The sequence below is a fragment of the Camelus dromedarius genome, chromosome 10 (assembly GCF_036321535.1).
Source record: "Camelus dromedarius isolate mCamDro1 chromosome 10, mCamDro1.pat, whole genome shotgun sequence".
In the NCBI taxonomy this organism is placed as follows: Eukaryota; Metazoa; Chordata; class Mammalia; order Artiodactyla; family Camelidae; genus Camelus; species Camelus dromedarius.
Genome location: NC_087445.1, coordinates 3,082,716 through 3,096,619, shown reverse-complemented (window position 1 = coordinate 3,096,619; position 13,904 = coordinate 3,082,716). Strand labels below are relative to the sequence as shown.

Sequence of the window (13,904 nt, the reverse complement as noted above, 5' to 3'; positions counted from 1 at the left end):
AGCCTTCCTGCCTCCCTCCAGCCGCATGGAGACCCACTTCCTCCCCAGTCCTGTGACCCCTGGACCGGCCCCCCGAGCTTGTCCCTCCAGGAGGAGAGCGCGCTGTGGAGGAGCCGTGGCCAGGGCCTGGCAGGCGCTGCAGGATTCCGGGCTGACCACCAGTCAACAAGGAGGCAGAGAGTGGAACCAGCACTCTGCCTGTGCAGTAGGAACCTGTGCGGACACGCAGCAAAGCCCGGTGCAGGGCAGTCTGCTTGCACAGGGTCCCCTGGGCCACAGTTGGCCTCACCAAAGGCAACTGTAACCCACTGGGCAGCTGAAAAGCAGAAGCTGAGTGACTCATCAAGGGCCAGTGTTTTCAGAGCTTTATGTTCTAGGCCAACCACCTCATCCTATGGATGGAGCCAGCCGCGTGGGAGGACGTGGCACGTGGGAGGGAATCTGCCCAGGACTTCTGTTCAGCAGACCTGCCCTGCAAGTGAGTAGTCTGTTCCAGCATCTTTTGCCAAACAGAACTCTGGGTGTCCCAGGCCTGGGGCCTCACACGCCTTCCCAAGAAGTCAGGGAGGGAGATGCTCCCCCCGGCACTTTGCCGGCAAGTGACAAGTGTGGTGGCTTAGGGGCATCCCCTCCCCAGGGCATCTTTGACTGCACCATCTCAGGGTACAGGGGTGGGGGGGCCCTCTGTGTAGGGCCCAGTTGTGGCAAAGACTCCATACAAGGTGCCCAGACTGGGGTGAACCCAGGTGTAGACTCAGCCCCGGGTGGGGGCTGGGGAGCTAGGGGGTCTAAAGCAGAAGGGCCCAGGGGTTTAAAGGGCTGCCTAGACCTTCCAGGGCAGTGCCCAGAGGCCAGACTCAGTGAGGAGGGCTCTCAGCCCCCCAGGCTGCTGTCTTGAGGACAATGACCTCGCCCTCGCTGGCTGGGCCCTGAGGGTTTACAAGGTGGAAGGGAGGAGAAGCTGGCGGAGCTATTCAAAGGGTGAGGTTTTATAGATCTTTTCCCACCCTTTGGTGCTGTCTGGGAGATTGATTGGCTAATAAGGTATTTCTGTTCCAGATGACTAGAGGGTGTGAAAAAAGAGGGAGGAAGCCATCAGCCAAGCCTGGGGGCGGAGAAGCCACCATAAAACTACAGACATTCCCAGGCCCAGAGCCAGCGGCTGAGCCTCCTGCCTGGACAGTGGGTGGCAGCCGGGCTCCCTGGCATCCGAGCAGAGGCAAGCCTGGCAAACCTGGCCCTGGTGGGAGGACCAGCCACGGGAGCCCACTCTTGAGGGCTGGGCCTGAGAAAGGGGGCTGGTGATGGTACCAGAAACGTGTGTGTGTGTGTCTGTCTGTCTGTCCGTCCGTCTGGGAATGTGAGTCAGAATGCAGAAATGCAAATGAAGGCCTCTGACCACACATTTTCAGCTACTCTAGGCAACTCCCATAAAGCTAATCTGGGCAAGTGCCATTTGAGAAAAAAAAAAATTCAGGGGTTTGGCTTCTCAGCCCCAAGGACTGAGATGGGACAGACTGCTCCAAAGACCCGTCCGAGGCCCCTCCGTCACCTGCCTGGGCCCTCAGCCTTTTCTAGGGGCTCAGCAGCTCCTGCTCGGCTGAGGGGGACAGGCTGGGGCTCCCTCAGCTGGGTGCCTGCCTGGGGGGGACAGAGCTCGGGCCCTGAGGGGGAGCCTGGTGGCTGATGCCCAGACAGCTCCTCTGGGGGGCACAGTGTGATTTCTGTTTCTTAAACCTTATTTGTGTTCCTTCTTGCAGTTTCCTCCAGCTCAGGCCTTTGGGGATCGCCCCACCACTGAGAGCCCAGCCCAGGAGGTGTTGCGAGTGCGGTGGAGCGGGCCCGCAGCGGGGCCCTCACTGCCCTGCCTAGGGTCCCAAGGTCCAGAAAGTTCTTCTCCGCTCTGTGGGGTCTGGCAGAACAGGACTTGGAAGCAGAAGTGTGTGTCCTAAGACTGATGAGGACACTGTTGTTAAGATTTGAAAGGCCAGGAGTGAAGGAAGTCTCCCGGGTTAAGCCCTCTGACGCCTTGGGTTCTCACGATCCGACTGTGTGATTTATGTCTCCCAAGACTCTGACGTCAGTTACGTCTAAGGAGGGAGGCTCGAGAAAATGTCAGTTACAGAGATAAATAAGCAACTGGATAGGAACCATTTTTAGTGTTCGTCGTTGCGGTGGTACAGCTATAAGGGTGCGTTCATGACGGGTGGTAAAGAAAAGGCTGGACAGACGGACAGACTGACATCAGGAGGGTTGGGTCACGGCCCCGCACAGGCTGCTCCACCTGGGGGAGCGGGGCTCGAAGCCACAGTCCTCAGGCCATCGTCTATGTCGGGGAACCTCTTTCTCTAGGAAACTCTGTCCAATACTAGAACGTAAGTCCTGTGAATAAAATGCCACCGTGCTGGTGGAGGAGCAGGGCCTTCTCAAGTTTCAGGTGCGCTGGGGGCCCCCTTGCCCTCGCAGCATCATTTTAACAGTGAGCCTCTCGGAGCAAACACGCATCTTCTTTACAGCTTCTTTCTGCATTCGTCCAACACGCAAACAAACAGAAAGCCAATGTTCTTCCAGGTCCCTTCTCTGAAGCCATCACTGTGAGGAGACTGACAGCAGGGACTATGAGGATGTGTCCCGGCCAGCTCCTGTCTGCGGCCTGGCTTGTGCGCAGATGGGAGCAGGGCGCACACTTACCTTCCCACGTAACGGGCTGTTTCAGGCTTGGCGTACACATGGAGCCTGACCTCCATTTTGGTGGTTCCGTGGTCTGAATGTCACACAGCTCGAGTGGCAGTGGTCACTGTCTCCTCAGGTTCCTTCATTCAGATCCCAGCCCTGGAGATGTCATCTGGGTAACCTTTCCGGGCTTCTGTTTCCTCATCTGTAAACCACCAGCAACTTGGTGAGGTGGTTGTGAGAATTAAATGAATGAGTTTATGTAAAACCCTGGTAAGGGGCCCTGGCGTCCACTCTCAAGGTACGTGCTACCCTCTGATTGTCGCTTTGATTTACTTAAGCAGCCCTCTGCCGGTGAGCCTGTGGGTCGCTTCTGGGGGGCAGCTGTTTGAGGCTGCCCTGCAGTAGAAAGCCCTGGGCGTTGTGCACCTGTGCAGGTACCGGCGTATCTGTGGGGTTGTTTCTAGATTTGTTCACGGTGGGATCCACGCAGCCTTCAGTGGGCTGGGGGAGGGGGGAGCATCTCTGAAGAACTGGCTTTTTGTTGCTAAAGAAAAGGATATATAGTTTAAAAACTAGTATGTATGTATGTATGTATTTTTACTATTTGCTGAACCCTGCTCTATTTTGGGGTGGAGGAGGAGGTAATCAGGTTTATTTAATTACTGTTATTACTTATTTTAATGGAAGTACTGGGGATTGAACCCAGGACCTCGTGCATGCTGAGCAGCTGCTCTCCCACTGAGCTATACCCCCCCCCGTGTTAATTTTATTGTAGTAACATATACATGAAAGTTACCCTTTTCACTGTTTTTCAGTGTACAGCTCAGTGGCATTAGGTATGTTGTAGGGGAGCCATCACCACCCTCCAACCATCTCCAGAACTTTTTCACCCCAAAGTGAACCTTCCACCCTGCCTCCCCAGCCCATGGCACCCGCCATTCTACTTGTCTCTACGAATTTGACGACTCTAGGTGCCTCATGTGAGCGGAGTCGTACAACAGTGTCTTTTTGTGACTGGCTTGTTTCACTTGGCAAAATATCCCCAGGGTTCATCCCTGCTGCAGCGTGTGTGAGAATGTCATCCCTCTTCACGGCTGTGGATAGGCCACATTTTGTTTACCTGTTCCCCTGCTGATGGCGTTTGGGTTGTTTCTACTTTTCGGCTGCTGTGAACAATCCTGAATAATGTGGACATTGTTGGACCAATTATCTCTTCGAGTCTCTGCTTTCCGTTGTTTCGGGGATGATACGTCTAAAATGGAACTGAGCGTGTGGTGATTCCGTTACCATATTGCTCCCAGGATGTGTACATTTTAAATGTTACTTTTTTTGTCTTTTCCAATGCGGTATGGAAGAATAATTAATTGCATTCCTCTTAAGCTGTTACGTGTTTTCTTTTTCTTTTTTTTTTTTTTTTTTTAAAGATTTTCAAAGACATTTGCGTTTCTCCTTCTGTTCATCGTGCGTGGTGTCTGCATCCCTGGCACGTAAGTCTCTGGGTTGATGGTCTTTTTCTTATTGATTCTCAGAAGAGCCACAGAAGTTAGGAAACTAGCTCTTTGCCAGGTGTTGCAGAGACTTTTCCCCAGTGTGTTATTTGTATTTAGGTTTTGCTTATTTGGTTCTTATTCCCGGCTGGTCAGTCTGTGGGGGTCTGAGTTTATATTTGCATAGAAAGGGCTCCCTTCCTGGCCTGAGGGCTGCAAACAGGATTCCTGGACCCTGCCTCAGGCCCCTTCCTGAGAAGCACCTCAGTCCCTGTAAAGGGCTAAGAAATCTTTCCGGAGCAGTGACCCAGAGGCTTTGAACTTGCGGACCCGGCAGGGACTTGGGTGTGGGGGAGGGGGAGGCCAGGGTCTGAAAACAGAGTTTATGTGAAAGTCTGCAAACCACAGGTGGGCAAGAAATTCTAAATGAAATATAAGGACATTCTCTCTACATTTTGGGAGTAGGAGTCCTGATTTTATAAACTGATTTGTGCTGACCCGAGTGACAGACTGTCTTCCCAGGGTGGCAGCAGCCTCCCCAGCCAGCTCCGTCCCTCCTGTCTGTCCACGCAGAGCTGCGGGGGCCTCCTCTGGAGAAAACCCTCAGCCCTCCAGTTGCTGACAACATTCAGTAAGGGACGAGGACTTCCTGTGGATGTATTTGCTTTCTCAGCACCACCTCTCCCTGTTGATGGAAATGCCTTTATCATGTACTAAATCCCTGTGCAGATTAATTCAACAAATATTTCTCTGGCACCTATTTTACGCCTGGAACTATTCTGGGCGCTCGTAGTGGAGATGGTCAAAAATACAAAACCTGGAAGAAAGAAAGAGGAAACATAATACATGAATAGATAACCTGGGGTCTAGAACTGTTACATATTAGGGGCAGGAGCCGAGGCGTTGCAGGGTGAGGGGTGGAGAGCGGGGTGCCACTGTCGCCAGGGTGATGGGGGAGGCTTCGTGGAAGAGCTGACACGGGAGCAGTGAGGGAACCGGCTGTGCACGTCTGGGGACAGTGTGTGCAGGACAGCTCACACGAAGGCCCTGGGCTGGAGCGTCTGAGTAACTGCCAGGGGCCCGCGTGGCTGGAGCAGGTGGGTGCGTGGAGGGGTCGGGGGGGTCTCAGGAGATGAGGTCAGAGAGTACCAAGGGGTCTGTACTGTGTAGGGCCTTGAAAACCATTTTACGAATGTTGGGTTTTACGGAGTGAAGAGGGCGCTTCTGCAGTGACAGTGGCGCGACATCACGGCACCGGAAAGGGATGGCCCAGGCTCGCGGCCAGGCCGGTGACGGCGTCTGTCTGAGAGTGGAGGGCGAGAAACGGTCGGACTCGGGGACGGCGTAGTGGATCGGACGTGGGGTGGGGTGGGGGGGGACCCAAGAGCGCCTGCAGAGCTGGGCCTGAGCCACTGGGATGCTGGAGTTACCAGTGACCGACGTGGGGACTGTGCGGTCTGGGGGAGCCGGTGGAATCAGCTTTGGCCGCTAGTTCAGTTTGGCAAGGTCGCCTGACCTCCAAGTTGAAACGCCCGGGGCTTTCAGGTCTGTGTTCCGGGGAGGGGTGGGCCCCTCTGCACACAGGGCGCATGCGGAACCTCGGGGAGTGAGGGCGCGTGGGGGGAGGGGCCCAAGGACGGAGGGGCTGAGCACGGCCCAGCGCTCTCGGACTGAGGAGAGGCCCTGGAATGTTCCCCCAGCCAAGGGCAACTGTCAGGGGTCGGGCGCTGCGCAGAGTGGGGCGAGGGGGCCTGAACTGGGGGCTGGGGTGCCGAGGAGGGCACGCGCGGCCCTGACGGGGACGCCTCCGTGGGCGCCCTCTCCGGGTGCCCCCGAGGTGCTGCAGGACTCGAGCTTTGAACACGTGTCCGTACGCACCACTTTCAGAACTTCCTGGCTCTCCTTTAATGTTCGCTTTTCCATACGAATTTTGGAGTCAGGTTATCTAGTTCTCCTTTTAGGATCCTATTAAGTCTAATTTATCTAAGACACTTATTGCCTATATCCAGGATGCCTTTCCAGAAGGAAAGAACCACCAGTTAGAATAGTGGCTCTGAAATTAAACGTCTGGAGAAAGTCCCCTTTGTCGTCGCTGGGCTGGCACCTAGCGGGGAGAGGCGGGGGAGGAAGCCCCCGCTGCAGAGACGTGCCTGGTCCCCAGGGTTAACAGCACCGCACTGGAGAAACCCAGGCGCCTGCAAACTGGCTTTCCGCCAGGGCCCTCTCCTTCCTTTTCTTGCTGAGTGTTGGGCTGTTACATGGCACTCAACTGTCTGAAATGCTCTAGGAGTTTGTTTTCTATGTGAGTCCGTTTTCTGTTTTGTAAATGAGTTCATTTGTGTCATTTTAAAAGATTCCACATAGAAGTGATATCATGTGGTATTTTTGTTTCTCTCTCTGGCTTACTTCACTTAGAATGACAGTCTCCAGGCCCATCCATGTTGCTGCAGATGGCATAATTTTATTCTTCTTATGGCTGAGTCGTATTCTATTATATAAATATACCACAACTTTTCTATCTAGTCACCTGTCAGTGGACATTTAGGTTGCTTCCACGTCTTGGCTGTTGTATCCAGTGCTGCTATGAACATCAGGGTGCAAGTTATCTCTTCAAATCAGAGCTTCCTCCAGATATATGCCCAGGAGTGGGAGTGCTGGATCATAGGGTAAGTCTGTTTTTAGTTTTTTTAAGGAACCTCCCTACTGTTTCTCTTAATGGCTGCACCAAATTGCATTCCCACCAGCAGTGTAGGAGGGTTCCCTTTTCTCCATACCCCCTCCAGCATTTATTGTTTGTGGACTTTTCAATGATGGTCATTGTGACTGGTGTGAGGTGATACCTCACTTGATTTGCATTTCTCTGATAATTAGTGATATATGGAACATTTTTTCAGGTGCCTATTGGCTATTTATATGTCTTCACTGGAGAATTGCTTTTTTTAGGTCTTCTACCCATTTCTGGATTGGGTTGTTTGTTTTTTTGTAATTAAGTTATATGAGCTGTTTATATATTCTGGAAATTAAGCCCTTGTCAGTCGCATCATTTGCAAATATTTTCACCCATTCCATAAGTTGTTTTTTTGTTTTGTTTATGGTTTTCTTTGTTGTGCAAAAGCTTGTAAGTTTAATTCAGTCTTACTTGTTTTTGCTTTTATTTCTATTGCCTCAGTAGACTGCCCTAGAAGAACACTGCTACGATTTACGTCAGAAAATGTTTTGCCTATGTTTTCTTCTAGGAGATTTATAGTGTCTTGCCTTACGTTTAAGTCTTTAAGCCATTTTAAGTTTATTTTTGTGTATGGCGTGAGGGAGGGAGTGCTCTAACTTCATTGATTTACATGCTGCTGCCCAACTTTCCCAGCACCACTTGCTGAAGAGGCTTGCTTTCTCCATTGTGTATTCTTGCCTCCTTTGTTAAAGATTAATTGCCTGCGGGGGTGTGGGTTGTTTCTGGGCCCTCTTCTCCTCCGTGGACCCATGCGTCTGTCTCTGTGCCAGTGCCTTGCTGTTGTGATGGCCGTTGCTCTGGCGGGCTGTCTGAAGTCTGGGAGGGTTATTCCTCCAGCTGCGTTCTTTTTCCTCAGTGATGCTCTGGCGATTCTGGGTCTTCTGTGATTCTGTATAAATTTTAGGATTATTTGTACTAGTTCTGTGAAAAACGTCAAGGTAATCTGATAGGGAACTCTTTAAATTTGTAGATTGCTTTGGGTAGTGTGGCCATTTTAACAGTATTAATTCTTCCAATCCAAGAGCATGGGCTATCTTCCCATTTGTTTAAATCATTTTAATTTCCTTAATCAAATCAATTTCCTTTTATACACAAAGAACTATGAGTCTTTCCTTCCTTGGTCAGGTTTATTCCTAAGTTTTTTTTTTTTTAAATTCAATTTTAAAAGGAATTAAAAAAAATTTTCCTTTTCTCTTATTTCATCATTAGTGTAAGAAATGCGAGACTTCTGTATTTTAATTTTGTATCCTGCTGCCTTGCCAAATTCATTTCTCAGCTCTAGCAGTTTTTGTGTGGAGGCTCTAGGGTTTTCTGTATGTAGTGTCACAAGCACACAGGGCCAACTGTACGTCGTCTCTTCCCATTTGGATCCCTTTTATTGCTTTTTCTTGTCTGAGTGCTGCGGCTAGGACTCCAATACTGTGTTTACTAGAAGCGGTGAGAGTGGGCATCCTTGTCTTGTTTCAGATTTTAGTGAGAAGGCTTTTAACTTTTCACCATTGAGTATTATGCTGGGTTTGGGTTTGTCATAAATAGCTTTTACTTTGTTGAGGGAACCATTTTGGTAAGAGTTTTTATCATGAATGGCTGTTGAATTTTGTCAGATTCTTTTTCTGCATCTACTGAGATGATCGTGTGATTTTTTTTTTTTTTCCTTTCTTTTGTTGATGTGGTGTGTATCATGTTGACTGATTTGCGTATGTTGAACCATCCTTGTGTCCCTGGGATGAATCCAACTTGATTCATAAATCATGAATTTTAAAAAGCAAACTAATCCTACAAATGTTATGAAGTCCTGATGAATAACAACCTGTGTATGGATGGGGCCATTAATGCCTTTTCTCCCTACAGTTTTGGGCTCTGTCCTCTTTGATCCAAGTACAAGGCTTTGGAGAACGCAGAGGCTCTGTGACGGAATTGGGAAGTACTACAAACAGGCTGAGGTAAATCAGGACAAACTCAGCCCCCTTCTTCATGTCCACAGAAGTTGGTGACAGCTTCCATGACAAAAGTCAACACAGGGGACGCTTCCTCTACTCCAAGGGAAGCAAATGAAAGTAATGATGATGGCAGTTATGATCAAAGTATTTTACCAGTACAGCTTTTGTAGTGTAACATTTCTCAAAAGGAAGGCTCAGGTCAACAGGTTTTGGAATTTTCCAGATCTTTAGGTGGATCCATATACCAAAGCAAGTAATTCCCCTAAAAGCACAACCTCCAGTACAACAAAACTTTATTCATATCGCAGACGGGAGCCAGGAATGAGGGAGATTCAGAGACTATTAACACATAAATCCAGTGGACATAAAAGAAAGTCTTGACTCACTCAACAAACAGGTAATAGACAAAAGAGCACAAGAATAAACCTGAAAGGAAAAAAATATCTTCAACTGATATGAAACAAATACTGTTGTTGGGGTCACCAATTAATTCTTCATTAGAAATCTCCAGTGCCCCTTGAGTTACCAAGACAACCGATACATCATCTCCGTTTCTAGAACATACCCTATACCTCAGATATGAGCTCTTATGGTAACAGCGGTGCTCAGCCAGATAAAGCGAAAAGAGCCCCAGGACCGGCTTTACTGCATCGCCGAGCCATGCGGCTCTCCGCAGCAGGGCCCATGCCTGTGCCCGCCCGTCAGGAGGTGGCCCCGTTGCCACTCCGGCCACTGGGCTTCAGAGGGCCTTGCTTCTCCTGGGCCTGCTCAGAGGGCACCCAAAGGAAACCTGAGGGACCTGACTCTCCTGGATGAAGAATGTCTTAGGGGAGCAAGAGAGTGTGGCTTTATCTCAAATCCCTGTGGATTGAAAGAAGCACCTGTAACAATTATCTGACTTCTTAAAAAAAGAGATCTGTAGAAAAGGGCTAAGTTACTTTCTAAATTGATCGGTGATTCATGACCAATTTCTTGGTCCGAAGACTTTGAAAAATCCAAATAATATAGTTGTGCATCTTGGTTTGCTGTGGAGAAAAAAAAAAAAAAAAAAAGGAAAGAAAAATCTGTTCTCCCATCTAAGCCTTTTCTTTAGTGATTGACTGACATCCAGGCTGACCGGGCACAGGGAGCTTTGAAACCATAATCCAGTCATGAGTTAGTAAATCTGACTGAGTTTGGGCTGCAGCACCTGTCTTCTCATCTTGTAAAATACGCGCTACCAGAGCTGGCCAGATGTTTATGGCATACCCTCACAACTCACAAGAAGTACCCAGTCTGTAAACTTGGGGCCAAGAAGTGGCCGCACCAGCCCACGGCGTGGCAGCTCGCTGGCTAACCGTCCTGCGCTAGGCTTGCCCCCGCAGCTCTGCGAGGAGCTCTCTGGCCAGTTTTCTCGACCCAGGGGCATCCACGCCAAGATGATCCCATCTGTACAAGGTCTGATCCAGAAAACCAACAATCTCGTGCATTATCTCATCAGTCCGCGCCATCTGCAATGTGGACAGAAGAGAAGGCAAATTAAACCCCTTTCCAGACAGATTTCATCTCTCCGTCCACTGGACCAACCATAACCATCCTGCCCCTGAAATGCAGCCACAATCCTATCAGCTCTGAAGGGCTCTTGCTTTATTCTCAAGGTGATGAGCAAAGAAATCTGTTCTCAGAGGTTAGCCACCGAGTGAGCAGTCGCCTCCCCATGTTCGCCCTCTCCTGACTGACTGGCCTTCGACTCACAAGGGGTACAGACAAATGCTGCGTTTCCTGGAACGCCCAGCATGAGCTTTGGGATTATTCGCTGTGGGGAGCAGAGGCACGTGTACGTGCTGTGGCTTGACTTTCTGCAAAAGATCACACTCACATTAGAACTGGAAAATGCCCCCTATTTTCAGTTTTTATAAATTGCATTCCTGGGCTGGTGACCTGGGCACACTGGTTTTTTAATAGGCACCTGAGGTTTTTACACTTGATTCTTAAGGGAAGCAGGAAACAGGAATTGTCAGTTCTGCAAAATACAGCCTTGGCTGTTGCTGCCTGAAAGTGCCATTTTCCTAAGAATTTCAGTTCTGCAAAAAGGGAAGGGTGAGAATCTCAGTTTATCTGTGTGAAGAATTTACTGTGATTTTTAGACACAAGGGCATTAAGAAGCTGTTTTTGAGAGTAATCCACATTCATTTTTTTTCTTTTAAACAGGGAACACGCCATGAATTTGCATGGCATCCTCGCGCAGGGGCCGTGCTGGTTCCTCTGTGTTGGTCCAGCTGTAGCCCACGTGCTGCTGAAGTGAGCACCACATACTCACTCTTGTCGGTGAGTCAAATGTTTAAACTAGCCTGCGCAGCCCAAGGTCAGCTCCCTCTCCACGTCCGCACATGATCCAGCCGCCCTGTTCATCCAGGACTGTCCCAAAGCCCAGGCCGTGGGGCAAGGCACCCTGTCTCCGCTGCACGTGTACCGAGTGAGTGGCAGCCCCGGGCGCCCTGGACAGCGTCAGGCTCCTGGCTGCTGCGCAGGACGAGGGGCTGAGTAGGAGGCAGGCTGCCAGACTGGGCGGGGCTCACTGAAGCTCCTGGTGTCTGTGTCACCATCTCTTGGTTTTTACTCAGAAATCCCAGATGCTATAGACGATCTTTGTGAATGAAACAACGTGAGTGTCCCTGGGCTGCTTTAAAAGAGTTAATTTACTACCTTGAACCCAGGTGAGGGAAGGTGGCTTCCAGCTGCAGGGCCCAGCGATCACAGGGGCTCCCCGGAGCCGGAAGCAGGGTGGCGCGCCATCACGGACGGCTGTGCAGGTGGCTCGGTGGACCCTCCCATCATCTTCGTGAGTAGCTCAACCCCCACGTTCCATTCTGGTCTCCAGTCAAACGCAAAACCCACCTCACTGCCGCTGAGGGAAGGGAGCTGCACCCCCGCAGAGCTCAGCCGAAGCACGTCTGGGTGGGGACTAGACTGATTTTGAGCTCAACAGCTGTAGATCTGAACTTTGTTTCAGATTCTGGCTCACTTTTGGCTGCTATTTCTGTGGTCCAGCGACAGGACAGAAGGAGAGGGAGAGAAATGTGAAGTCAGGGCAGGACGGGAGGCAGGAGAGGACAGGCCTCGGTGGGGTGGGGAGGGATCCAGACACCACTGGGCTGCATGTGCCCCCCATCAGACAGGCTCCAAGGAGAGGAGAGGGAGGGGGGCCAAGAGGCGTCGCAGCCAGAGAAGCGGGAGAACAAGGGCAGGGGTTCTCAGGAAAGAATTAAGTGGCACCTGAAAAGCTGAGCGGGGGTTGTGCAGGCAGTTGGCTGGGAGCGTCCTGCAGCAGGGGTTGGGATGTGGCACCACGTGATGAGGCCAGGAGACAGGGCCCCTTTAAGGTGAAGGCAGAGCCTAGGCCGCAGGGGTCAGCTCCGGGATGGCGGGATGGCGCGGAAGACCACCAAGTGACAGGGCTCAGACGCCCCGCCCCCAATGCCCCAGCCTAGAGCGAGCTCGGCTCTCCAGAGCAGAGGCCCAGCAAGAGGACTGAGGCCAGGCCCTGGCTCTGCTCAGGACTCAGGGTGGTGACACCAAAGCCGCTGTAAGAGAAAGGCTGTCACCCCCGCCCCCTGCTCCCCCTCTAGTCCCCCACCCGCGCCCCGCTGAGCAGACCCGGCCCAGGCTCCCCCGGGGGCTCCGGGGGGAGGCACCGCAGCCCCAGGGCCTGCGCGGACCCCCTCTGCCCTGCGCGCAGCTGCACCGGCTGGAAGGCCTGCAACCTATCACGCGGCCGAGGCAGGAGGCCTTCGAGGTGGGAAGGCTGGTGTCTGAGGAAAAACTGGTCCTGGAGCATCAGCCGGGACAGCGCCTGGGAGGCGCGCTCAGCTGCGCGGGGGGGCAGCGCATAAAGAGGAGCACTGGCTTCTCACCCTGGAATGAATTTTTTGCAGCTGAGCTGACTCGTGAACTTGAACGAAGCCGCGCAGGGTTCTCCGAGGCCGCGCCAGCTCGGGTGGAGCTCCGCAGCGTTAACGGACAGCAGGGGCTGAGCTGTTCCGTGGGGACCGGTCGCCCGGCCTCAGCAGCAAGCCTGACCTGGGGGCGCGATCCAGGTCCTTCTGCCCAGCAGCCACCCTCGGGGTGGGACGTGAGGGTGGTGCGCTGCGAATGCCGCCTGTTTCCCGGAATGGGGCGCAATGTGGCTGGAATGACGGAAGCAGAGACCTGGGTGTCTCCGGGGAGCTTTCTCTGCGTTTTCTATCTCTTGCTAGTAACCTTTGATACACAAAGGTTTTGATCTTGAAGTCCAGTTTATCTGTTTTTTCTTTTGTTGCCTGTGCTTTTAGTGTCATTATTCAAGAAATCCTCGCCACGCCCAGTGCCATGAATGGCGCGCACGTTTGACTTGGACGGCTCTTTACCCCGCACATCAGTTGGGCTTCAGGAAAGATTTCTCTGTAATTAGCAAACTTCTAAAAAATTAACAAGCAAAATTCTGTGAGCCGCCGCAGTGGGCACAGTCTCACCTAAGTCTTTGTTTCTCTTCATGAGGAGGAAGAGGAGAGCCCGGGACACAGGAGGCCAAGCCTCACCTGGGGGCCCTGCAGCACACCCTGCGACCTAGGGGACGTCCCTTCCTTTTCCTGAGCCTCCCTTTCCCCTTCTGCGCTCTGCGGTCTGTCCCCGCTGTCTCCTCCCTGCCTCTCCACCCAAGCGGGCAGCATCCTGGTACACAAACTCTTCAAAGGCCTGGCCTCTGGGTGGAGAGCCTACCTTCCACCTGGGCCGTGAGTGAGAGGCAGGGTGCCGGAAAGGGGAGACTCACGAGGGTGATGACGTCCCGGGCCATCGCGCGGCCCCCCGGAGCCCAGAGCAGGAAGTTGAGCAGGAGGCGCCTGGTCAGCTGTTGACAGGCAGGCGGCCTGGGGTCTCCCTCTCGGCTCTCTTCAGCTGCCGCCAGCAAATTCCCGGCCGAGAGGGTTGGACTTCGGAGCAGCCTCCCGAGGTGGCTGAGCACCGCCTTCACCTCCACCTGGGAAGTGTAATTCAGAGGGAAGAGGTGTGGGAGGAGTCGGGCAGGCAGGGCTCTAGGATGACTTGGTGCTGTGA

The 13,904-nt window shown here is 52.1% G+C and overlaps 1 protein-coding gene, 1 long non-coding RNA gene and 1 other non-coding gene across 12 annotated transcripts in view; 1 reads left to right on the top strand and 2 right to left on the bottom strand.

Annotated features, from left to right (window-relative positions):
- The first annotated feature begins 484 nt into the window (after nucleotides 1-484).
- LOC105084690 (uncharacterized) lies at nucleotides 485-13,627 on the top strand. Of its 5 annotated transcripts, XR_004135288.2 has the most exons (5): nucleotides 7,204-8,834; nucleotides 11,022-11,138; nucleotides 11,528-11,652; nucleotides 13,142-13,252; nucleotides 13,347-13,627. It is a non-coding gene; the product is annotated as an uncharacterized LOC105084690 (long non-coding RNA). The 5 variants fall into 5 exon arrangements; XR_010382567.1 differs by adding exons at nucleotides 485-4,163; nucleotides 6,687-6,829 and having other exon boundaries at nucleotides 8,743-11,652; nucleotides 12,746-13,627; XR_010382566.1 differs by adding exons at nucleotides 5,278-5,708; nucleotides 6,687-6,829 and having other exon boundaries at nucleotides 8,743-11,652; nucleotides 12,746-13,627.
- FANCC (FA complementation group C) overlaps nucleotides 9,865-13,904 on the bottom strand; it is a 182,042-nt gene continuing 178,002 nt past the window's right edge. For 5 of the 6 annotated variants that reach the window (XM_031447204.2, XM_031447206.2, XM_031447205.2 and 2 more), the window contains 2 exons: nucleotides 13,621-13,827; nucleotides 9,865-10,321 (listed from right to left, as the gene is read on the bottom strand). In XM_031447204.2, coding sequence (XP_031303064.2) covers nucleotides 10,178-10,321; nucleotides 13,621-13,827 — 351 coding nt within the window. In that variant the 3' untranslated portion in view covers nucleotides 9,865-10,177. The remainder of the gene's footprint in view (nucleotides 10,322-13,620; nucleotides 13,828-13,904) is intronic. The other variant, XM_064490110.1, reaches the window with a different exon arrangement.
- Nucleotides 11,014-11,119, bottom strand: LOC116151811 (U6 spliceosomal RNA). The gene has a single exon (XR_004135393.1). It is a non-coding gene; the product is annotated as a U6 spliceosomal RNA (small nuclear RNA).